General features: G+C 42.0%; 1 protein-coding gene across 3 annotated transcripts in view; it reads left to right on the top strand.

The window, feature by feature from the left end:
* The first annotated feature begins 5,150 nt into the window (after positions 1-5,150).
* The window catches only part of LOC124998750 (CD2-associated protein), a 68,331-nt gene continuing 49,097 nt past the window's right edge, over positions 5,151-24,384 (top strand). Inside the window, exons 1-2 of one of the 3 annotated variants that reach the window (XM_047573259.1) lie at positions 5,151-5,941; positions 21,725-21,882. In XM_047573259.1, the coding sequence (XP_047429215.1) occupies positions 5,938-5,941; positions 21,725-21,882 (162 nt within the window). In that variant the 5' untranslated portion in view covers positions 5,151-5,937. The remainder of the gene's footprint in view (positions 5,942-21,724; positions 21,883-24,384) is intronic. The other 2 variants (XM_047573262.1, XM_047573260.1) reach the window with 2 other exon arrangements.

Below are 24,384 nucleotides of genomic sequence, written 5' to 3' on the forward strand. Positions count from 1 at the left end.
TCTTCTCCTGGCTGGCTGAGGGAACCAGATAGAGTGCCAACCTACTTTCTGAACCAGGCTTCTAGGTGATTAGGTGATTAGTTGCGTAAAATGCAGCCTCATGATCTGGGGTAAGAGCACCAGAGACGCCGGCAAGAGGTGTACCTGGTTGTGTCTTTCATTGGTCGCACAGAGTTGAATAAATTTAAATACAGTTTTTGCCTTCAGTACTTGTGAATGTATAAATTAAAATAATCATACTTCAACAGTTGCTGCAACTATAACTTCCTCTAAGGAGTGTAGGAGTCCCTTTTTCCTTCATACCTGGGTCCTTTTCCTGTGCAGTATCTTAGCTGTTCCTAGCACTGCACTCTTCTGGACAGAGATTCATCATGTTGTTCCTGGAATCTGCTGGAGACACTCTCCTAGTTTGATTTATTGATCTTAATGAAATCTGAAACCTTAATTGATTACTATGTGCCCATACACATCCATTGTTTCCTTGGCTTGTTTGTTAAAAATAAAGTCAGAAAGTTATAAATAAAGTTTTCTGAATCCGAATCTTTACTAGTTCCTCTTGGTGCTTGTTCAGCTCCTCATGTTCCTTCCTCCTGATGTTGCAGTGACTCCAGACAGCAGTTTAGACCATACAATCAAATTCAAAGAATTTGTCTCCCTCACTAAACGACGCTCCATAAATAAAAGAGATATTAAAAAATATATGTATAAGATTAAAGAAATCTGTTTAATTAAACACTGAAAAGCTTAAACGTGAACGTAAAAAGGGCTCTGTGCCTTGTGCTACAGACACAGACAGTGAGAGTGATGGGGAAGTTAGGCAGTGGATGAGCTGTTCAGGAGTCTGATGATTGTTTACGAGTTTCCTTGTCCTTGATTTTTATCCTAGCGTCTCCCTGACGGCAGGAGTTTGTAGAGGAAGTTGTGTTGCGGGTGTGTATCGTCCTTGATGATGATCCGGAGCAGTACAGTTCCCAAATCACTTAAACTGGCACATATCCTGAACTGTACTCATGTAAAAACTACTGAGGACTTTGGTTGACATGCCACGTATGAGTTGTGTTTTTCGTCTCAAGGACATTTTTGCACAGCTTGCCCCTGGAGTCCTGTCTGGTGTAGTAGTACATATATATGATATATATACTATCAAGGGAGGGCTGTATAAATGGGCTAACAGGGCTAAACCCTCCCGAGCTAACACTAAGCTATCAGGAAAAAATAATTTTTGAAATAACTTACAAACAATTGTTATAAGTTTTGGCGAAACCAAGGGCAGCCACCAAAAGTCAAAAGAAAAACGCAGAATATCTCTAAATGGGCTAGCTTTTTACCACAGCTTTTTCCAACAGTCTTGAGAGATGTTGAGCACTTTGCTGTTTTGCCTTCACGCTGAGGTCCAACTCATTCAAAACTATTTTGGTTGGATTCAGGTTAAGTGATAAGGTTAAGTGTGGAGGCTAGGTCATCTGAAGCAGCACTCCTCTCTTTGTTCAGATGGCCCTTACAAAGTCTGCAGGTGGGGCTGAAGAAAAATTCTGTTGTGGCCATGCTGGTTAAGAGTACCTTGAATTTTCAATCAATCCTCCTCCCCCCTGCTTCACAATGGGAACCAAGCCACATGGCCACTTGGATAGCCCAGAAAGGATCTTAATGCAAGGTCTGAACCCTCCACTCACCTACTCTGTATCCACAAAGGCATGGCAATAACCTCAAATTTGGACCGATCAGACCAGAAGTCCAGGTTTCCACTGGTCTAAAGATAAGATAAGATAAGATAAGATAAGATAAGATAAGATAAGATAATGCTCAATAAGGAGGCTTTAAGTACTGATATTATTTAAATTATTAACCGTTAGTGATTATATTATTAGTGACAAAAGATTTGAAACAAATTTAAAATCAATACTGTCATCATTTTACATTGTGCCAACAAGTGCATTTGTTAGAGTGAACTAACAAAGAGCTCACCCAGCACTCTATTATTATGAACTTCTGCAATGTAATGCAATCCAACGAAATGAAATATGACTATGTAGTAGCCATGAATTCTACTTACAAATGCTTATAGCTAGATTTTTTTCCCCCCGAGGTTAGTGATTGCAATACTGATAGTTGTCTTGTCCGAAAAGTGCCCGTTCATTAACATACATGAGTGGAATTTACGACATATCTCTAGTTTGTCGTTCTTTATAAGCTGCCCAATGAGTGGAGCCTGCATACAGTGTGCTTGTAGTTTCACATTTCGCCCACGGGGTGGCTCCAGATCTCCAGTGTGACAAAGTTGCACTGAGCAACAGGTGCATCCTGGTGTGGCGTTATATGTTGCAATGAGATAAACAGCCCCAGTGTGAGTACTTGAACTACTCACTAGTAAGCTGTTGCAGATAGCAGTGCCACAGTATTAGCCCAATGTTTCCAATAGGAAGCATCATGATAATTTGGTGATAATCAAAGTATATGTCTAGTTCGGTTACTTGAAACTGCTCCACTTTCCTTTTCACTTAATATTAAATTGAATAAAATATATCTTTAAGCCATTGACTCTAGGTGTGAGTGTGAATGGTTGTTTGTCTCTGTGTTAGCCCTGCGATGGACTGGTGACCTGTCCAGGGTGTACCCAGCCTCTCGCCCAATGACAGCAGCCCTGATGTCTTTAAGCTTATATTCCAGCAAACTATTAGGGAATTAAATTAACATGCCTTCATGCTGCTTAAATACAGCTTATTGGGTAAGGATGTTCTTATTTTCTGTAACATTCAGCACCCACATATTGGGAAATTTAAGGAAATCCTAAAACATCTGCATCTTCCTATTTTGAACGTTTTTCACAAATATTGTAAATTAATTACTAGGAATTCAATTGAATTTAAATCACTTTATTTATCCCCATGGGGCAATTGAACAGGGCACACAAAACAGAACAGGGCGCACAATTCAGATTAAAAAAGAAAACATATGACAGTAACTTAAAATGTTAAAAGCGCTAGTATTAAAAATGCGTTTGGTTTTCTGTGTTCAGAATTGGGAGCCTGAAGGAGCTGGACAGCCCTGAGGACAAAGGTTGTCCTCCTCTTCTCCGTCCTGAGGGAAGACACTCAAACTGAGGACACAGAATGTGGGAAGAGTCCTGTAAAATCCTGCACGCTCCCTTTGTTGTCTGTTGGATCACGGAGGACAGTGACGGGACAAACAGGCTGCTTGATGATTTTAGAGCAGACCTTCACCGTGTTCAGGTGGCTTCTGTTGATTCTCAAAGGTGATTTTATTATATAGAGCGTCGTCCACAACAGTAACACAAATGCAGGCTGTTTGTATTTATCACAGCAAAGGAGTGTTTCGTTCAGTGTGATCAACAATGAGCTTGTGCTCTGTGTGTTTGTGTGTATGCATGCGCGTGTGTGTGTGTGTACTTCTGTGGTCAAAGCTATTTGCATAGAATTTGTGTGCTACGCTGCTTTTTGAATGCTTGTTGATGTTTTGTTTAAATGGCTCCGGTCAGGATGAATTTGCACTCAACAACTTCCTTTTTTAACAGTTCATTCTCGGGGAGATAAGCTGGGGGCACTGGGCGCACAGCAGCCGGTGCTGCTGCTTCTAGTGGCACAGGAAAATAAATCAATCAATAAATAATGGAACGAGCACAGAGCCACGTGATCATATTTGTTGCCGAATAAAAGTTCAAGCTAAAGAAAAACTGTCTTATCTGGTCATCTTAGAGAAAACACTCGGAAACAAGACATTTGAGAAAATGAATGACTTCTATTGGCGGCATTCATAGAGGTCAGAATCAGGCGTACTAAAAACAACAACAACAACAACGTTGTGGGTCTGTCCACTGCTGCTACCTTTCACCGAACCGCTCTGCACTGTGACCGACATACTGTAGTGATGCTGATTCATATCACACTCACACTTTGTTAGCACATACACAATAAACCTGCATCACAGAGGTAGTTGCGCAACTGAATTGGCCCATTTTGCTGCTGGACATTGTAATTCGCAGCAGTCTGTTGTGCATTCACTTCTATTGTTGTATTTATCTCAGTGTTATAGTTGGCTGCCCTAAACACTTTTATATAAATGTTTTCAATGTGGATTTCTGATGTTTTGCTCATTGATTAATGTTCTTTTGTGTAGCTGTCTCGTTTTATGCTGCACTTGTCTTTCTCTTGAGTTTTTATGTGTGATTATTTTTTCTTAAATAATAAATGATCTATTACACAGTGTGATGTTAAAGCACTATCCCATCACTCTATACATACACCATGAGGCGCGCGCCTCCACGTTTCGCGGAGCACGAACCGCACAGACACCATCCCCTCAACTTTTCTACATCGCACAAACACATGACCGCTGGAATCAAACCTGTTGTCAAACCAAAGCACAGATTTCCAAGAAATTCTGTTGTTTCTCCTCAGTAGAAAAACAGGTTTATGATATATCAAATCAGATATCACAAACTCACACTTGACCAGGCTACACCTTTTAATTCAAAGTCATTCCACACCACTACCTCATGACGCTGAATGGGAGAATGACAAGAGTGTGCAAGGCTGTCATCAAAGCAAAAGGGGGCTACGTTGAAGAATCTACAATGTAAAACATATTCTGGTATATAATTCCATGTTGTTCCTTGATAGTTTTGATATCGTTAGTATTGATCTACAATGTAGAAACTCTAAGAAGGTATGTCCAAAGTAAATACACCGATCAGCCACAACATTAAAACCACCAACAGGAGAAGTAAATAACATTAATCATCTTGTGACAATTCAATGTTCTGCTGGGAAACGTTTGGGCGTGGCATTCATGTGGATGTTGGACTCGTACCACCCACCTAGACCGGACCAGGCACCCCCACCCCACAGTAATGACACTCCTTGACGGCAGCAGCCATCCTCAGCAGGATGCAGCCTGGTGTAGGTGCACACACAAAAACGCTTTAGGAACAACTCAAAAAACATGAAGAACAGCACAAGGTATTGACCTGGCCTGCAAATTCACTAGATCCTAAACTGAACAAGTATCTGTGGGATGATCCACAGAGGCCCCTCCCCTCAACCCAGAGGACCCAAAGGCCCCCACTAACAACATTCTGTTCCCAGACACTACAGGACACCCTCAGGAGGCCCATTCCATTCTCCGATGAGTCACAACTGGTTTGGCACAAGGGACACAGGAAGTCTATTTATGTTGTACAGGTTTTCTATTATTTTTCATAGGTTCTACTTTATGCTTATTCAAGTGTTTTTTTTTATTCTATTTTGTTGTACCACATTCTGAGGAAGGTGGTCATAATGATATGCCAGATTAATAAATATTTTTTTTGTTTATTTTTACTAGCTTTCGCTGATACACTCTCTCTACACATATTAAGAAATATTTTCATTACTTCCGCTCCCGTACATTCCCAGAAGCCTAACGGTTTGGCTCGGTAGAAAGCGACCACGCGCGCAAACACGCGCGCAAACACGCATGCGCGCACGCGTACTGTAGTTACTGTACTTTGGGGAGGGGGGGACTCCTCTCGCGGGACTGTCCCCTGAAACATCGCGGAGTTTCCTACTATTTTGTGTTTTGGTGGCGGCACAAGGAGGAGGACGCATCAGGCAGTGAGCCAGCGGCGAGCCGTGGAGGCGAGTCCAAGAAAGGTGGAGACTCCTGGGCAACTTCCTGCACAATAATCTTGAAACACCACCGAGAGAGGGAGGGAGAGAGAGAGAGAGAACTGGGTAGGCTGCTGCCACTGGTGCTGCCGCTGGGGCAAGGACGAATGGATATAAGGCTCACCTGAGGTTGTTTTTCGGCAGCGAATCGATAGAAACCACTTTGTGGTTGATTGTACTCGCCCACCTACTGACTGGTAGCTGGCTCGCAGCAGCGAGGCGGCTGGATAAGACGATCCCGACATTTGATAGCGAGGCGTAGCGAAGAACAGGAATGGGTGAGTTTTCCATGATGTGGCGCTTCGTGTTGTGTTGGTCCGTTAGCTGGCCGTTCTTTGCGCTCTGACCCAGTCTGGTAATAAGTAACCGAGGCCGAGCTTTAATCCAAAGTGTCCGCGTCTTAACCCGTGCCGTGAACGCCTGCCTGTCTGTGTGTCTGCCAGCAGGGAGCCAGCGTTAGCGAGCCTGCGAGCTAGCTGCTTAGCCTAGCCTGCTAGCTTTATCTGGTTAACTGGATAACTCCAACTCCATCCCTGGATTTGGCTGCATCATATTCGGCTGACGTTAACTCTCAAAGCTGACGCCGACACGGCCTCTGCAAAACCACTTACTGTCCCGAAACTGCTGTAGTCGCTCCAACTTCCCAGTTTACCCCCCCCCCCTTTTTTTTTCTACCTGTGCTGCGCCCGGGATTCCAAAGTTGGAATCGTCATTTCTCGGTAAAGAAATAACTAGTAGATGGGACGCTTCTGGGTTCCTTTACACTAAAGGTTAAGTTCCTTCTTTCACATTTGCTTCGAGGTTGACACAAGGAATGGACGCGTTTTATTGTGTGCACCGCGTTTTCCGACTTGCATTATTTCCATGATAACTGTACGTTCTCATACCCAAATGCATGTCATGCTGTACTTGTTTCCACCTCCAATTAGTCAATCAATCAAATTGTATTTATGTAGTCCTTTACAATAATAGCAGTGCTTTACATCAAAGCCATAAAACAATACGTAAAAGCAGAATTGGAAAGTGTGGGTGTTAAAAGCCTTCCAGAAGTACATAAACAGACAAAATGAGTACACCTGAACGCAAGACTGCCTTAGTCAGAACTGAATGGCAGTCTAAAAAATGGTGAGTCTTCAGCTTTGATTTAAAATGTTGAGATCAACAGTGATGCGAATGTTGGGGGACAGTTTGTCCTGTCTGTGAGCAGCGACAGCAAAAGAACCATCATCATCATCATCATTGTATCTCGACCTACTTATGGCAGACCACCACCTTCTGATCTGCACCCACTGCTCATCCTCGTCACATCGACTGCTTCTAAAGCTCAATCACTTTTCTCGAGACAGAGGATGTTGTGGATTATGCAAAACGTCACAGCCTTGTACTGTAGTTTGATTTCTGTCGCGGGGGGGAGTGATGCGGCCGTCTTCATGCTGCCTCACGCAGAGGAAACGCTCTGATCTCGGCGTGCATCCTTGCAGACCTTCTTTACTGTGTCACGATACCCGCCCACCGCGCGCCGGCAGATGTGCAGACCGTGGTTTTTGTGGCTGTGTGCAGAAGCACTCGTTCGAGATCTTTGCTATGCTGTAGAGCAGGTTTTGAGTGCGGCTTCGTTAAGCTGCGCCGTAGGAATGTTCAAAGAAAAGCGGCGTCTGCGTGAGCTGAACTGCCGCTGACGCCTCGTACGAAATGCAGTCGTGCAGTAATGTTAGTTATGCAAAAATTGAGCCTGGAAATTAAACTACAAAGCCAAGATAGTCAACAGCTGGAGAGATGTCGAAAATTTGATGATCAGCCAAAACAGCCTTCTTAACTGTCTATTTATAGTTGATTAAGCTGGCGTGTTTTGATAATTCATTGTACTTGGCTTTGGTACGCCTTTGGTTAAGTAGCTCAGTGCTGAGGATATCTCAGCCATGTTTGAACACGTCCAGGCTATGTGTTTTTGCCCCTCACGTTCAGTGTTTGCTCTCCCTGAGCCTAGGCTATGTTCAGACCGTCAGAATGTTCTTTGGCGCTTCCAGATCGACTTTAGCAGGTCGGATCAGCAGCACAAACACAAGAAATGCGAAGCTTTTCATAGTGGATCCGGACCACATTTCATTTGTTTATTTGTTTTTCTTACAATGCAGTTCTCATCAGACTTCTTCAAATGCGTCACATGCTGCGTTTCCATTACACCTAGAAATGCACAAAACCCAAATTTCACAATACGAAGCTGGTAAAACAAACACCTACATTACACCTTTTGATGGGAACACGTACAAAACGCAGTTGTACTTAATCGAAATTTCATAAATATCGCTTTTATTTTGCGGGAAACTGTAACAGACACGTGTCTACTGTCTGAGTGCTCAGAATCAGGATCGAAACCGTTTAAAGCTGCTTCGCGAGCATAGTTACATCCAGGTCATTACTACAGCTCCACATGCAGGTGATGTGTGGACAGTCTATCCTGAAAAAAATCAGACTTTGAGAGACAAAACAGGCTTTACCTGCAGTGTGACCGTTGTCCTGGTTTGGGCCACGTGCTGCCAGCCAGTGTTTGATTGCCTAAATTCCACAAACAGGTTTTTGTTTTGTAGTATTATGCAATGTGTGCTGCTCGGTGTTTCCCCCAAGTCGTTAACCTTGTCCTGTTTTTAGAGACGGGAAATGAATGGAGGATCATAGTTGAGGTGTCAAGAAGAAGAACAACTGGGGCAACAAGATACTGCAGTTGCTTCTATGTCAGTAACCAGCTTCACTGTAGGAAGGTTCTAAAAGGCGTGATTGATTAAACTCGTCTGGCCTCCGCTAATATTTACCAACCGTGGTTAGTGTTCCCACGTAGGGGTTAATATAAATGCTGAAGGTCAGTTTATCTCGGCTGTTGGTTGCGTGTGGTTATAGCAAGAGTTAGTGTCTAAATAGAAGTCACGGTTATTTCCCTCTATGCCTGTTGCAGCTCGCAATATATCAATACAGTTGCCCTAGCCTGTTTCTTTCAGCTGTGTAAAAATCAGTGCACGTTGATGACCTAAAATCCTGTATTTGAATTGAAGTCAGACACATAAACCCAGTTCCCAGGGCCTGCAGAGCGAGGGAGACTTGAGCCTCTTTACACCAGCTGCGCTCTAACTTCTTCCTGCACCACAAACACACTTGTGCAACACATACTTTTAACAGTTACAATTATCTGTAAGATCCAGGCTAATAAATCCACATCCGGATTAGTATATCTGCTGATATTTGCTTTATGAAGTGACAGGGCATATTGGCTGATATAAACTGGAAGTGGTGGCACAGTGAAGGGTAGGTTTCAGACCGTTTATAAATAGAGAAATCACTTTGAAGTTGTTCTCCACCAGAGAGCACTGATACATTGAGTGTTCAACTATCACAGTTACACTGTTACCCCCCCCCCCCAGGTTTAAAAGTTACAGAGCCTGTAGTGATGACTCCAAAAAGTGTGTTGCCCACCCAAAATCCTGAACGCCTACACGTTCACGTTGTCACAGCACAAAACTAAACTCTGTTTAGACCAGAATCAAAAAACTTTACAACAGAAGTCTTCTCTCAGTTCTGTAAACAACTTCCTGACATAAGACAAGTTTAGTGTGTGGTTTTGGTCTACGTCACCTGTAAAACAAATAGAAAAGATTGGGCTTGGCTCAGTCCGATCCGATCATTGTGTAATTGTTATTACACGTGAAGTAAGAAAGCAAGGATAACTCACATTTGAGAAATTGGAATCGCCCAAAAACAGATTATTATGTTGACACATAATAAAAGCAAAGTTGAACAGTTTTCCACTCTGCTATCAGGATGTCACCAGTATATGTTTTACAATCGCATATATTTCTGACCTGTTTATTTTTGGTACAAAGCTTTATGAATTGTAGGAGGGTACCTTAAAAGAAGAACAAATTCCTATTATTGCTCTCTAGGTACACCTGCCCCATCCTGTGAAAGAGGGCAATTTAGATAATGATCAGTACAAGAGAGACCGTGAAAGGACTCAAGGAGAGCTCTTCTAACTTTAGCCACTACTTTGTGTACACGTTAGCATGAAGCAGTCTGTCAGGACCGTCCACCACGATGTGCAGCGTCACTGATCTCATCTGAGACTTCCATGACGTTTGGGCCTTTGGCATTTGACGGGCTTGGCCAATTTACACTCGCTGCTATGGTTCTTGGTTCTTTTGTTTGCCCATAGAACTTTTGGTTGTTTCGTTTTTGTAGTAGGACAGGTTTAATAGCTCTTTTAATGACATTGTTGAAAGCGTGTTTGTTTGTCAAGTTGCCTAAGCTTAGCTTCCAGGTGTGTATTGTGTGGCAGGGCGTTGGTTTAAAAAAACAATTAGTGCACATATATGTGTTGAGCTGTTATCTTGACCCTTGTGTGGACAAATAAAGGTGTACAGGAGAGTTTCCTTTAGAAAAGAGTTTCTTGGTGGTGCTTTACCCTTCGTATCAGGTACCTCTCAGATCAGAGGGAAGGAATGCACTTATGAGTTTCCTCCTTACAGATTGTGTGAGAGGCTGAAATAAGCACACTGATTTAGACAGTCTGCCTGGCAGTCAGCTCGCTTGCGTGGCCTTGTGTCCCCCCCTTCCTTCCTTCCTTCCTTCCTTCCTCTCTTCTCCTCTCTCGCTGTCTCTCTCCCCCATTTAACATCTTCCTGTGACCTGTCTATCATTGGCTTATATAACATCCACACTGCAAAGTGGAAAACAATAACCTGGGAGTTCCTTTCCTCCTGCTGAGCCTGCACAGACAGGAACCCTGATGAAATTTTGCTGTGCTTTGCTTTCTAGCGTGACAATTGGTAAAAGCAAAGCACAGCGAAATTTCATTGTGGAAATCATTAAACTTGACTCCAAAAAGTACTATCAAATATGTGTGGCGAGGCGGAAATGGTCCACTCGAATAGTGACAGCGAAGGGGAGGAGACAGAAAGATAAATTGTGTCTGATAAGAAGAGCACAGTGCAAAGCAAGACCGAACATGACGGAGGTATGCTGCAGAGAGACGTTACCCACACAGACTTCTGCTCTGTAGCAGGACAATGAATAGGACAAACCGTTTAATTCATGACAGTTCAGGGGTTCATGCACTGTTGTTATGTTGGAGGGGCCTAAATCACCGTCTAAATAATGATTACTTTGATTATTGAGATCTTTCTCATTCAAGTCAATGAAGCTGATTGATAGATTGTTGGTTTTCTTCCGTGTAATTAAGTCTAGGTTATGGGAATCCCTGAAAACAGGAGGGTATAGAATTAGGTAGATTATTTCATCTCTCCATTGCATGGTTATAAGGCTTGAAAGAAAGTGCATGATGTTGTAGTAGCCTACAAAGCTGTCTAATACTAGTTCCTCCAATAGTTCTCACTTGAATAGTTTGACGCCAATCATTTCCACCTCTTATTCTTCTGTTGGAATGACAATGATGGCATTGTTCTTATATCCACCCTGACTGTACGGATTTTCTTGAAATTGCCAGTAACCTTTAACGCAGAAGACACGTTGTGTTGAGTAGGGGTGTGAATGGAGAACCGGTTCCGACTCGATGTTTTGATTCCTCTAAACTTCCTCCTATCTTATCTTATCTATCCATCTATCTGTCTAAACGATGCTTACTCTCACAACGTGCTGTCACATTTGGTGACCGTTAGGCACTTTAGCAAGGAATCATGGTGAAGAAGATGCGATCTAAGGCCTGGCTGCATCAAGATGAAAATTCAGGGCAATGGGCATCATTTTTTATCATCGTTACTCATGAATTGCCTAGGCAACAGAGTGCCATAACCAGCTGAAATCGGTTTAGCCCAAATAACCCCCCGATCAGTTCAAACTGTAAGTGTAAGAAGTTGTTTTTTGGCGTCTGTCTGCTTTAGCTAACTGTCTGGAGCACACAGTAATGACAAACTAGAGTCTAAACGGTAACTCAGGCTGGGAGTTGAGTGTCAACAGAGACCAGGACTGTAACTGGCAGCACCAGTAGCTTCCAAGGTCAACGGAATTCACATGCCACGAACAGAATGAGTTCCCTTCACGCCTAATGATTAATAGACTTTTGATTCTGGTCTATAACACCAACATTATCCTGATTGGATCCACTGGTCCAGAGCTGATCTTGCTTTTCTTGATGAGTAATTATTGGCTCGATGAGCTACTTCTACACTCTGGTTTGGGCATGCGAGCAGTCTAAAACGCTCCAGCAAAAACCTTTCTGTCCACACAACTAGCAAACAAGAGCCATTCACGTCATACCTGGACGTTTCAAACAGTGGATATTACATAAAACATTGTTGAAAAAAATTTAAGGGGGGCATACAGACTACATTTTATTATCACAGGGCTGTCAAGTTGCTAACCCTTTTTTGTTAACCCCACTTAAGCTCTCTCCCGTTACCAGCTGTGTCTTAGCCTTTTCAGATATGTCAGGAATCCTCCCCTGCCACTCTCCCCAAGGCCTAGGTGTTGCAGAAATGCTAACGAGAGGGAAAGCAAATTTCCTAGCGCACGTTTCTTCCTTGTACTTCCTTGTCTCTACCGTAATGTCACTATTTGCTTTGTAACCACATCAGAGACAGTTGATTGCTTTTTGTTTTGCTTAGCTTGAAGGGCCACGCTGTACAGTAGATGAGGAAGTAACGTGGCAGTGTGGTTTGTGTCCGCTTAGAGATGTGGTTCATTTTCGGCAGAAACCATGACTGTCAATTGCACAAGAACGACATAGTTCTATATCTGTGCCATTCAACTCAACAGTGTTAAGTAGCTTCTTTGTACTTGGTCATTTCCTGTCTCGGCCTAAATCGGTAACAGATAACAAGTCACCTCTGGAGGGATAGGTGCTTGTTTCTCACATCTGTGTAATTTATTAACTCTGTCTAAAGCCCCTTTCACCCGGCTCGGCACGAAGCAGCTTCAATGTGAACAGGAATGCCGTGTCGACCCAGGTTTTTTACTCTGATGTTGATATTACATTCTATCACTCGGCAGAAAGACTGTAGTGTAGAAGCTTCAGGTCAAAAACAAGTTTTGGTCTACTCCCATAAAGATTGATCCCTGAAGGGCACAGATTTCTGTTCATTTTTTTCAATCAAACAAATCAAAAGTGTTGTTACATGACTGTTAATGGAAGCACATAGGTGAATTAGCCCTACGTCATGTTCAGGAAACTGCACCGATCAGGGAATACATGTGCGACTATGTTTATATACAGTTTGTATAGTGATGTCCCACACTCTTTTAATGATCTTGGCAGCGCTCTGCATCCAAGGAAAAGATGGGATTCTACAACAGATATTGGGCACTGTGCAGGGCACATTGATTTATTCTAATTTCAGCAGCCTTTTGAGAGAGCGGTCCATTCTTTAGGTGTCTGTGAAGGTTCTCAGTCATGCAGGTCATGGTAATCCAAAAAAGCGTTGAATAAGGTCAGCTGACTTGTAGAATTTCTTGAAGGCATTTCGCCACTCATCCGAGTAGCTTCTTCAGTTCTGATAAACTAGTGGGAAATTGAGGTTTAAATAGGAATGAACTCTGTGGGTACCACCCACCAGAAACTTGCTTGACCAGAAACTGGGGTCACTAATTTCCATAATGGCTGGTACGTACCTGTCCTTGAATGGGGGGAACTGTGTGCCTAGGCTACTTACCCTATGAATAGAGCGCTAGTTCAAGATCAATTAGAGCTCCCACTAGTTTAGCAGAACTGAAGAAGCTACTCGGATGAGTGGCGAAACGTCTTCAAGAAATTCTACAAGTCCAGCTGACCTTATTCAACGCTTTCTTGGAGTCCATTCTTTAGGTCCACAACAAACTGAAAGCGTTAAAAAAAAGTACACCATGCCGCCCATTGTTTATCTGCAACGTACGCGATGACGTACGAGGGAGGGCGATCTCACAGCAGTTCGCAGTTCTCACAGTGGGAGGTCTGACACGGGTCTTCTGGCGATGTGAAAGTGCACCAAAGACGAATCGACCCAGGTCTGAAAATGGATTTTCGATGTGAAAGCGGTAAAAAATTAAGTTAACAGGAGCTGGACCTGCTGTTTCACTGACGTTTTCCTCACTTATCCCACAAGGTTCACTTCCTTTTCTCAGGGCTCAAAATTCCACTTTTAAACTACACTGTAATACATTTCAGGTCTGTTTAACTTATAAAATTGAGTTCAAAAGCTGCCTTAAATACATGAGTAAACTCACCTTTGAGAAAAGATTTATTTCAACTCAGGAAGATTGATTATGTATATTATATTATATTATGTTATTATGATTGTTTCAACTCACCCACTCACTTCAGTTATACTAGTTGTTTAACTCAATTTTGTAGCATTTGATCTTGATAATTTGAGTTCAACCTACTAACTATATTACATCACCCATCTGAGAGAACTTGCTAAGTCTTGTCAATAGAATATACAATTATACACCCTTTCAACTTACATTTTTCAGTTTAACTAGCTATATATATATATTCACTCTGATTGCCTTTTCAAGTTACTTTAACTATTGTTTTTACGGCAGCGGTTGACATATATTAAAAGATCTTTTATGATAATGATTAGTCCCTCATCCCACCAAGGTGAAATTTCAATGACTAATTTTATGGTGCGATAATATTGTATCACACCAACGGTCAAGGTCAGTTCATGAGATCCAGTTGCCATTGTAAAACTCATATTGTCAAGTTAGGTTGACTCATTGAAATTTCCATTTTATTGAACTGGCTTAAGCCCTAAGTTTGAATACCAAGAACTCATAAAATTAAGTTGAAATTTCTTAACTCATTACGTTAAGTTGATTTAAACACGCCAGGATAACTTATTGAACTGGTGCCTTTTTGCAGTGTATTACTTAATAAACCACTTCACAAATACAGATTAGTCCATTTTGCTACTGTTCAGCCTCTGCATAATCTAGTATATACAGGCACTTGCCAGTTCAGGTGGCACACTTGTGAAAACAAATGCATTCAGACATAACGGCACTAAATCGTCCTTCACAACTCTAATGTAATGTTCATTTTATGTTGAAACGGTGCCAAGGAGGGGCTAATCCCTCCGGCTGATCAGTTTGGAGGATGTGGAGCTGATGCTATTTCCTGTAGCTTTAGCTAGAATTGCTTGAGTTTGCAGGAAGAAATGGAATAGTGGGACTCATATTTTTTTTCTTTAAGATGAGATCTCAAGAGATGAGACGAGATGAGATCTCGATGAGAACTCAAAAGCCAGGGCTGACTACCTCTAGTTGAACTTTGAAGCTGCATGTTAACACGTCCTGTGTTAACAAGCATTTCCTTCATCTACGTAGAATAAGATAAGGGGTTGGGCTGTTGCGGCAGAGGAGTGTGTATTGTCATGTGCATGACATATTGTGCAAATGATTTTCACATGATAATGTTGGGCGTATCTACAATAATATTATTCAAATGAAAGCATTCTTAAGATGTAGATCACAGGTGTCAAACATATGGCCAGCAGGCCAAAAGCAGCCGGCCAGCTGGTCTAATCTGGCCAGCAGGATGAATTTGCTAAGTGCAAAAATGACATTGTAAACGGGTTAGCTGCAATTTTCCCAATAAAAGTAACTGCCATTCCTTGGATTCACACAGTTTTAGTAAGAGTTGTGGATATGACACTAAGAACTTAACATAAATTACATTTGTTTTTCGTAAGAAATGTCCAGTTGTTGTAGTTCATTAAATTTATTGAATGTAATGAAATTAAATGTCTTTGCACTACCACAAAGGGAAATATTAGGAGTTTTTTATATGTGGCTGGTAGACTATAACAAGTTTGAAACCCCTGATGTAGCTTAACACTGTGTACTTTCTGCTACCACGTCAGGACTTCTCTGGTTATATCTCATCTCGGTCATCTCCTGTCTCTTGCTCTAGTCTCATCTGCTTGACAGTGCCCCATTTAGTTGATGTGTTTTGGATGCAGCTCTTAGCTTTTTGACCTTTGTAGCCCGACCACGGATGAACTTGTGTGAGTCCAGTGTTGTTTCTGGAAGGCAGAGCTTGAATCCCTTATCAATAATGCATTCAGATCAGCTCGGAATAAAGGGGAAAACATTCAGGATTGCTCTGTGAAAACATCAGTAAGCGTCATTTTACTGACATGTGCTGATGTCATTTGTTCTTCAGTCACTTGCAGACCTGCTTACCTAAATTAGCAAAAGGGTAGCAAGACGCTTGCAAGCTAGGCCGCTTCCTGTTTTTACGTCAAAAACTTTCAACATCAATAAGTAAACTGACTGTAGCTGTTGCCAGAACCGGATGAAGCAAGTAATTCTTCAGATTTGGCAAAAACCCGAGGGAAAGCCCTGAAGAACCACACTGGAGGAGACCCTGGACAGTTGTAGTTCAAGTTGTTGTTAGCAAACTTCTCTTAACTTTAATTTTCTAGACGTGTTAGTTTTGACCTCAGGGCAAACTCATAATTTAGTGAACAGGCAGCGTGCTCTGCCCGGCCACCTGTACGCTGCGGACTGGTTTTCAGAAAGGCATTTCCTTTGAGGAGTAAACCAAGCAGGCTTTGTCCTCAGGCCTGCTGCTGGTATTTCACAGGCCAACACCTATCACTCACTGCACTCATTCAGCAGGCCGGTCTTCATTTCAGCTGCCTGACTTCAGCTATATGCATGACTTCTCTTTCACAAATAAATCAACACATCTCAGTCCTTTGTCCAAACCTAAACACAGGAGGTTTTATAGTGCAGAATGTGTACAACTACACTACAGTTAATTTAAAGGATCTCGGTTGTGTTTTTGCCAAACATAGAGTGGCGCCTGTTGCACGCTGGAAAAAATGTGTCCTATTGTCATAAACGGTGTGTTACTGTTGGTCGATTTGTTCAGCTCATCACACAGTAACTCGTCCTTTCAAATGGGGGGAAAAAATTTTTTTTTTGTGTTGCATTTCCACCTCAGAAGACCGTAAACACTGTCATTTCCATAACGCGTCCTTATCTGGCATCATGATGATAGGTTTCCGTGGGCTAAATCCAATAACGTATGAGTAAGTGTATAGTAGTGTGTGCTCAGAAGGGATTTAAGTCGTATGGATTTGACAGGCCTGCGTTCCTCAGGCGGGGTGTGTTTGTGTGGGTGCTGAGGTGCTGTAATCTATGTGGAAGTCCCTCTGCTTCACATCCAGTCATGTGGAAGATGAGCCCTGCCCTGTGTGCTGCATTAACTCAGCACAGTATGATTCAGCCTGTCAGCGTAGCCCCTTGTTTACTACAGCAGATCGTATCTCTTCCTGTGGTTACATGGACAGATACTTCCAAATTATGGTCTTCGGCTCAGATGTTTGTTTGTGTATTGCTCGGCTTGTGCAGAGTTTTTTTTTTTCTGCTCTTCATATGTATTGACCATGGGTGTCCTAACTATGGCCTGTGGCCCATTTTCAGTTGGCCCGCAGCAAGTTCTAACCATATAACGGAATATGGCCCACACATTGAACTTGCATGTGATTAATGTGCCTGGAATTAAAAGGCCATCATTCAACACTGACAGCGTGTCTAGAAGCACAGATTGCATGTGATGAGAGCACGGTTTTCACAAGCACCGCACAGTTGAGTAGGGGTGTCCCGGTCTGATTCTGATTGGCCCAATACCAGCTAAAAAAAACCAAAAAACAAAAACAAGTATCGGATGATCTCTTCTTGCGTCGTAGCACTCCGACTCCAACACTTCTATCCAGAAGTGACCGGATCGTGCAGAGCCCACGCTGTTCATAACAACAGCGTGTGCTAAGGTGCTAACATAGTAGCAAGGAGTAGGAGTGATGTCGGCCGCGTGGCAGTATTTTTTCGTTCAAGTCCAAAAAAGACATTGCAGCTGAGCGCAAAACTTGTCATGCGCAAATTTCCTATGGTGGCACAGAACCGGGCAGGTTTAATACGACCAAACCCTTCGTGCATTTGAAGCAGCATCACAAAAAACAGCATGACCACTGAGGTGAAGAAACAAACCTCTGGCTCCCTTAAACAGCTAACGCTGTCCGAAACATCTGTTGCTGACTATAGTTCTGTGTTTGAGTAATATCACTAGATCGAGCCTTTCCTAACGTTCCATGCTACAAAGTAAATATGAAAGTATGTATGATTTGTGCTGATATCGATTTCGGTATCGGCCAATACTCAAGACTGCAATATCGGTATTGTATGAGAAATGAAAAAGATGTATCACAACACCCCTACAATTCAGAGCCGGAATCACCTACAGCTATCTCTGTGATGCCCTTTGCATAGTTCACTAAATTTATTTGATGATATGCCTCTCCTGAGTGGCTCTATATATGTGTGTGTATATATATATATATATGTGTGTGTATATATATATATATGTATATATATGTATATATAAGTCTTACCTACAGTTAACCTATAGTGCTAGTAGATCAAATAGTGTGCAAAGGGAGGTCAAGGTGACTAGAATCCACTGGACTCAGAGTTCATAAATGTTAAGCCTGATTTATGCCATAGCCTGATGTGTACCCTCCCACATGTTATACCGACGCAGACTGCAATAGCAGTGATAGGTCCAACATGCATTTCCTCATTCAGGGCTCTCTGTGGCCACACTAGCGCAGAAATTTCTTCATTGTCCAGCCTCCTACGTACCATCGACCGAAACGACTTTAGCAGAATAACTACAGAACAAGTGTAAATGCTCACACCGGCGTAGCCCGCTGTAGAGTAGACTCTGGATAGATCCAATGCACGAGTATAAACCAGGCTTTAACACACATTGTTTCTGCTGCCTATTCCATACTCTGACTGGTTGATATATTCTCTTGCGAGAGTGTTTCCAACTGCTGGAGGACAGATGTTCACAAAACTTTGAACTCTCCTAACCTATATGAGACTGCTAGGCCTCATTCTTATACATAGTTAACGTTTACTGCAAATGTACTTGGAGTAAACGGCAGATTAGTGGACACCTGAGTAGAGGATGCATTTACATTAGAATAAGCACTATAGAGAAGTGTGTTTATGTGTAAAACAAGATTAAAACAGTTGTGTAAAATCGGCAGTGAGTAATATGAATCAGTGCTACCGCACTGCTTGCCAGGGCCAAGTAAATTCTGTTTCGGAGTAAATGGAATGCTTGTGATCGGGCCTCGTTTCTCACTGGTCAACAAATCAGAAGCTTCAGATTTTGCAAGCCCTGTTCTCAAAATATACTTTTCGACAAGATACCGAGCAAATACAGAACAGCCAGTGAGAGACAACAGAAACAAATACACACTGAAAAACCAGTACTGCAAGAGTCTAAAGCAAAGCAAATAACAAAAACCTTACAGTGGTAGTCTGAAAATCTACCTTTTGTGTGCTTTGACCAAGAGAAGGACACGATGTTTTGTTTCATTTATGAAAGTTTACAAAGACAGAAGCTCATCTCTGAAATTATAGTGGCTACTGTAAATTAGAATTTAGATATATACGACTCAGTCACTGTTACTTGACTAGTTAGTGAGGAATACAACCGGAATACAGTGCTAATGCCAATGCTAGAATGTCATTATTTTTCTTTACATTATTGATGCTTTGTTGGAATTGGCCAGCTGCCTAGCAACCACAAGGCTCTAACCCTTTGTCAAATCCTAACTTCAGATTTTACCGTTGTTAGGTTCAACAATCAATAGTTATTTAGGAGTCCATTCTCCCAGAAAGAAGTTGAAAATCACGTTTTAGTTTGACTTGGAATTGCAAGTCGCTCCTCTACCTTAATGCCTAACCCTCACACCTTTACACTTCCGTGGTGGTATCAGTATCCTGCCTAAAAATCCTGCCTGGGACTGTGGGCCCCTGATTTGACAGCCTGTCTACTGCACACAGCCATGTTTGTTTGTTTTTCCAGTCAGCTGTGAGACTGTGGAGCGGGCCGGGCTGTGAGGCACTCATTTAAAGGGATACATCACGTTTTCTCCCTCGCCTGAAACCTCTGCTCCTCTCACATGTATCCTCCTCATTGATGTTAAAAGTACAGTGGACAGCTGGTCTGAGATCAGTGATCAGGTCAGAACTTCTCCTTGGAGTTTGGCTCAGGTTGTTGCGGCGTGTGCCAGGATTTGTAATGTCAGGGAAAGAGGAGGTTCACCCAAACATGCTTGCACCGAGCAGCTGAAGTTGAGCCAAGTTTTACAGCATCTAATCTTGAATTGCTGAATGACTGCCCAGGTGTGTGTCCGTGTGTGTGTGTACTGTATGTGTGTTTTGAAGTCTGCCCGATGTAGGTGTGTTTAGGAGAACACTGTGTACCCTGCATGTTTTTTATTTTGGCTGTGGCTGGTGTGAAGCCAGCCGTGCCAGTGAAGCCTCTCTCTGCTACGAGACACGTGTTAAAGGGCCACACGGCATCGTGAAATACCTCACTACCAGCCACTAGTCTGCAGGCCGCCTGACTCGCTGCTGTGGAATCAGACAGTCTCCCTCACCTTTATCATTCATTCACTGTTAGGGATTACATTAGAAGATGGCATGACATTTATGTAGAAAGATAATCATTCATGATTTCCATTGTTTTGCTGGATTGCAGCTTTTAAGATGATTTATGTTCAGAAAAATGACTGAACATCTATCTGGCTTCCTTAAATAAGAAAAATCATTGAAGTACTCTCAAATATTTGAAGACAGGCATCGAACATTATCGCTACGAATACAAAAACTTTAAGTGCAATAGGCAAAGTAATATGGGACATACATGGCTGAAATGAAATCAGTATTGTGCTTAGTTTAGCTATTAGTGCAATAAACAGAACAAAACATGCCAAGTTTGTCCCGCAGGCCCGGAAACTGGGCGTCCAGGCCATAGATGGTATAAAGATGGAGGCAGAACAGCTCCTCAAAAGTGAAGCCAGAGCAAATAGAGCTCCCCTGGTGGCTGGCTGCAGTATTGATCACAAGACCCACCTCTTCTATGTTATTGGATTCCCTTGGACCAAACTAAAACACTAACATACAAGTCAAATATTTTTTTCAAGGATAGTTTCAGTCATTTTTAGGTAGTTAGCAGAGACAGAACTTATTTTATTCCATATTCTATCCAGCTGTATAACAGCTCATATTTTGTGACAATTAAGTTACTATGATCAACTAATTTCACTTGTGGATCATTAAAGTCTGTCTAAGTTAAGTTCAGTGTGTAATTCAGCATGTCTTTTTAACTGGTGGAGGTAGAGCAGAGCACAGCATAAAGTAAACGAAAACGTGAAAGCTGCCGTTTTCAGATTTAGGTTTGCTCTCTTTCTGATGCAACAGCCTAGCGTTGCACACATATTGGAAGCAGGTGAGAATAATTTACGAGGAGTAGCAAAATCCACCTGCTCATCTCTAAAGAGCACTACTTTTCCCCACCTTTTTTTTTTATCTGTAACCTCACAGTTAAAGCCAACTATTTGGACAGTGAACGGTGACTCAGACATGCATTCCTCCTTAAGCACACAAGTTTTTCTCTCTAGTAATGGGTCTACATTATGTACGATTAGTGATTCTGTGGTCTCCCAGATGCAGTTTTAAATGCACGTACTGTGAGTTACTAAAACTAAAGTAATAACATTTTCCTAATAGGAATGTGAAGTGAATGTATTTGGTTGGTCTGGTAGATGACGTGCCTCTACTATTTTACCTCTGTTTGACACACTGCATATAGTTTTTCCCCTACCATCATACTTTTTAAATACAAAAACCTGACCAAAGATCCACTCTTCAGCCCTGACGGTAATCGTGCTTAACCAGTCTCACAAAACCACAGTGAGATCGAGAGCAAGAGTGCAATAAAATATTTTGCATACGTTCCTTCACTGTTTATAATCTTATACTGCAATGTGATTATTTTCTTCATTAATTCTGTGTCTCTCTCCTTTCCCTTATCTCCCCCTTTTCTTTCCCTAAACTTCCTCGTCTTATCTGATCTACCCCCCCATGCCCTTCCTCTCACTGCTGCTCCTTTCTTTTAACCTCCCGCTAACTTGCTTTGGCTTCCTTTCATTCTCAAACCATTTGTCCCCCTTTTCCTCCTGGCGTTTCCTCCCCCATCCCGCCGAGAGCAGAGGTTCTGGTGGAGTACGAGTACGAGGCGCTCCACGAGGACGAGCTGACACTGCGACCGGGCGACATCATCAAGAATGTGCGCTACATAGAGGAGGACGGCTGGATGGAGGGAGACCTCAACGGGAAAAGGGGCCTTTTCCCCGACAACTTTGTTAAGGTGAGAGCAGGAACTTGTCAGCTGATGTAAGGCTTATTGTCATATCAAATTCTAGCTCGTTGTTTTCCTGTAAGGAGCTGACCACGCGTTTCCTCTGAGGTTCTAAATGCTCTTGTCTGTTGTTGTACCATTAGGGATAATACTATCGGAGTTGTGAACATTATCCGTTCTCTGGCAGAGCGTTGGTCTACATACACTGTGATCCTCTTAATGCTTTCTTACTCTCAGATAAACCTCAGAGTTTAGAAAGAAGCCATTTAACCCAACAAGTCTAGCTGCCTTTGTTTTTGGATGTGTCAGCAGAAAAGTAGAGCTAATACGTATATATGAATGTATGTATGTATATGTATATGTGTATATAAAGATTACTTTTTTTTGCATAGATATATTTTTATTAACAGATGCTCAAATAACAATGTGAATAAAATATTAAAAAGAAAAAGCCAAAATGTCAGGTTTCCATTCCATATATCTACAAACGTATGTCAAGATAAGTGAAATAAAACAGGGTTAGGGTTGGGGAAAATAGGGAAATAACGATAAAGGAAAGGTTGAGGGTTTTTTTCTTGTATAAAATTTTATATGCAGTAAGAGAGTCAAATCTTTCATGTGTCCAGTGTCTTTGTGATGGCGGCTCTTCTGATTTCCAATTAAGTAATATACATTTTGTCACTGCAGCGCTGGCAAGAAAAATGAAATATTTCTTGTGGTAGCTCATCTTAACGGAACTGATTTCTCCCAGTATCCATATTTAGATGACTTTTGTTTACATTTCTTAATATCCACCACTGATGGAATTGCACTATGCTTGAATACAGAAATGACATGAGAAGTTTCTGTTGTGGCTATAAAATCAGGGAACTCTTACCAGGGTATCCGCGGGGTCATAAAAAGCCTTTAAAAGTCTAAAATCCAATCATTTGAATTTAAGGCCTTAAAATGTCTAAAATTCTCTTAAAGTCTCATAAAATGTCTTATATACGATTTTGAAAGGTCTTAAAAGTTTAAAACAAATGTAAACGTGATTTTTGAGGACGCTATAACGTAACTACTAAACAGAGCTAAAGTACCTGTGCAGCCCGGTCACAATTTATCGAGCACAACCAGCTAGCTAGTATGCTGCGGGCGCGCCGCGGTGTCATCACTTCAGTTTTCTTTGTCCAAGTTTTGCTAACACAACACTTACTAACGAGTAAGTTACTAATGAGCTAACGAGCTAACAGGCTAACTGCTCAGACTGTGAGCTGAATATTATCCTCAACATTATGAGCTGTTGCCGTACAGCAACACTAGTTTTACATGTAAAGCCGTGGTTGCTGGCAGCGCCGTGACTGAGGAGCAGCTTATCAGCTGTATGTGAACGCTGAGTTCTGAACCAATATTAGTTCACAATAGAGAGGCTTCTTTTGTTTTTAAATTAGGTTAAGCATTTTATATTCCAATGTGAAAGAATTGTGAATAAATTCAGATATTTTTCAAGTAATTCCTGACCTCCTCCTTGCCAGTATGGATGTGAAATTGGTCCTAAATTGTATTCATTATAGTCTTAAAAAATCTTAAATTTGACGTGTTGCAACCTGCAGAGACCCTGTCTTATGGACTAACAAAACTCCATATGCAGACATACTGTATATGGAGCTTTTCTGACTTGGATTGTTCTCTGTGATCAGGTCACAAGTTACACGCTGAAAAAAAGTTTGTTCACACCCGCCCTTTTACATGCGTCTCCAGATCTGATGACAGTCTCGCATTCTGTATGCAAATAAACACCAACATCATTTGCGGCACGGTGCAGTATTCCAGCCGCTGCATTACCACTCTATCAGAGCCATGAACCGCTGTTGTGCGTGCTTCATGAAGACTTGAAGTGACACACACTTTGGAACAAGTTGTTGAGTCTACTTCACTCACTGAGACCACACCCGTATGGCCTGTAACTCAGTTCTTGACATTTCCTATGACAGAATATTTCACAGTGTACTCAGGTTCAATAAATATTAATCATGTTGATTCTTGTTTAAGTTGATTTGCTATTACTTAACAGTTATGAGGATATAATATTTTAAAACACTCATTACAAATGAGCAGACGCTACTTCCTCTTTCTTTTTTGGGGCATCATTTATAATAGTGTTATTTCCTGAATAAATGAGGTGAATCACTGCTTATGCAAGGTGGCCTTAAATGTGACCCAGGATGCATTGTGTGTTCTCACTATCAGAGGTCACTCGGGTCACTCAAATGTGGCCTCGGTGTTTCCTGGAAGCGTTCATACATGTGCTTTAAACGGGACACTTGTGATCCCATTGTCCATGGTGGATATTAATGCAGAGTTTAAAAAAAAGACGTCTGGCAGACTAACAATATGTCATTCGTTCTCTCATCACTACATTTTTTCATTTTCATATTTGTGCAGTTGTAGTTGCTGTAATTGGTTGCACCAGCTCTGGTTGTCTTTGAACACAAGTGGTGTACAGGCACAGCATCAACACCACAGACACAG

Source organism: Mugil cephalus, chromosome 21 (assembly GCF_022458985.1).
Source record: "Mugil cephalus isolate CIBA_MC_2020 chromosome 21, CIBA_Mcephalus_1.1, whole genome shotgun sequence".
NCBI classification, from domain to species: Eukaryota; Metazoa; Chordata; class Actinopteri; order Mugiliformes; family Mugilidae; genus Mugil; species Mugil cephalus.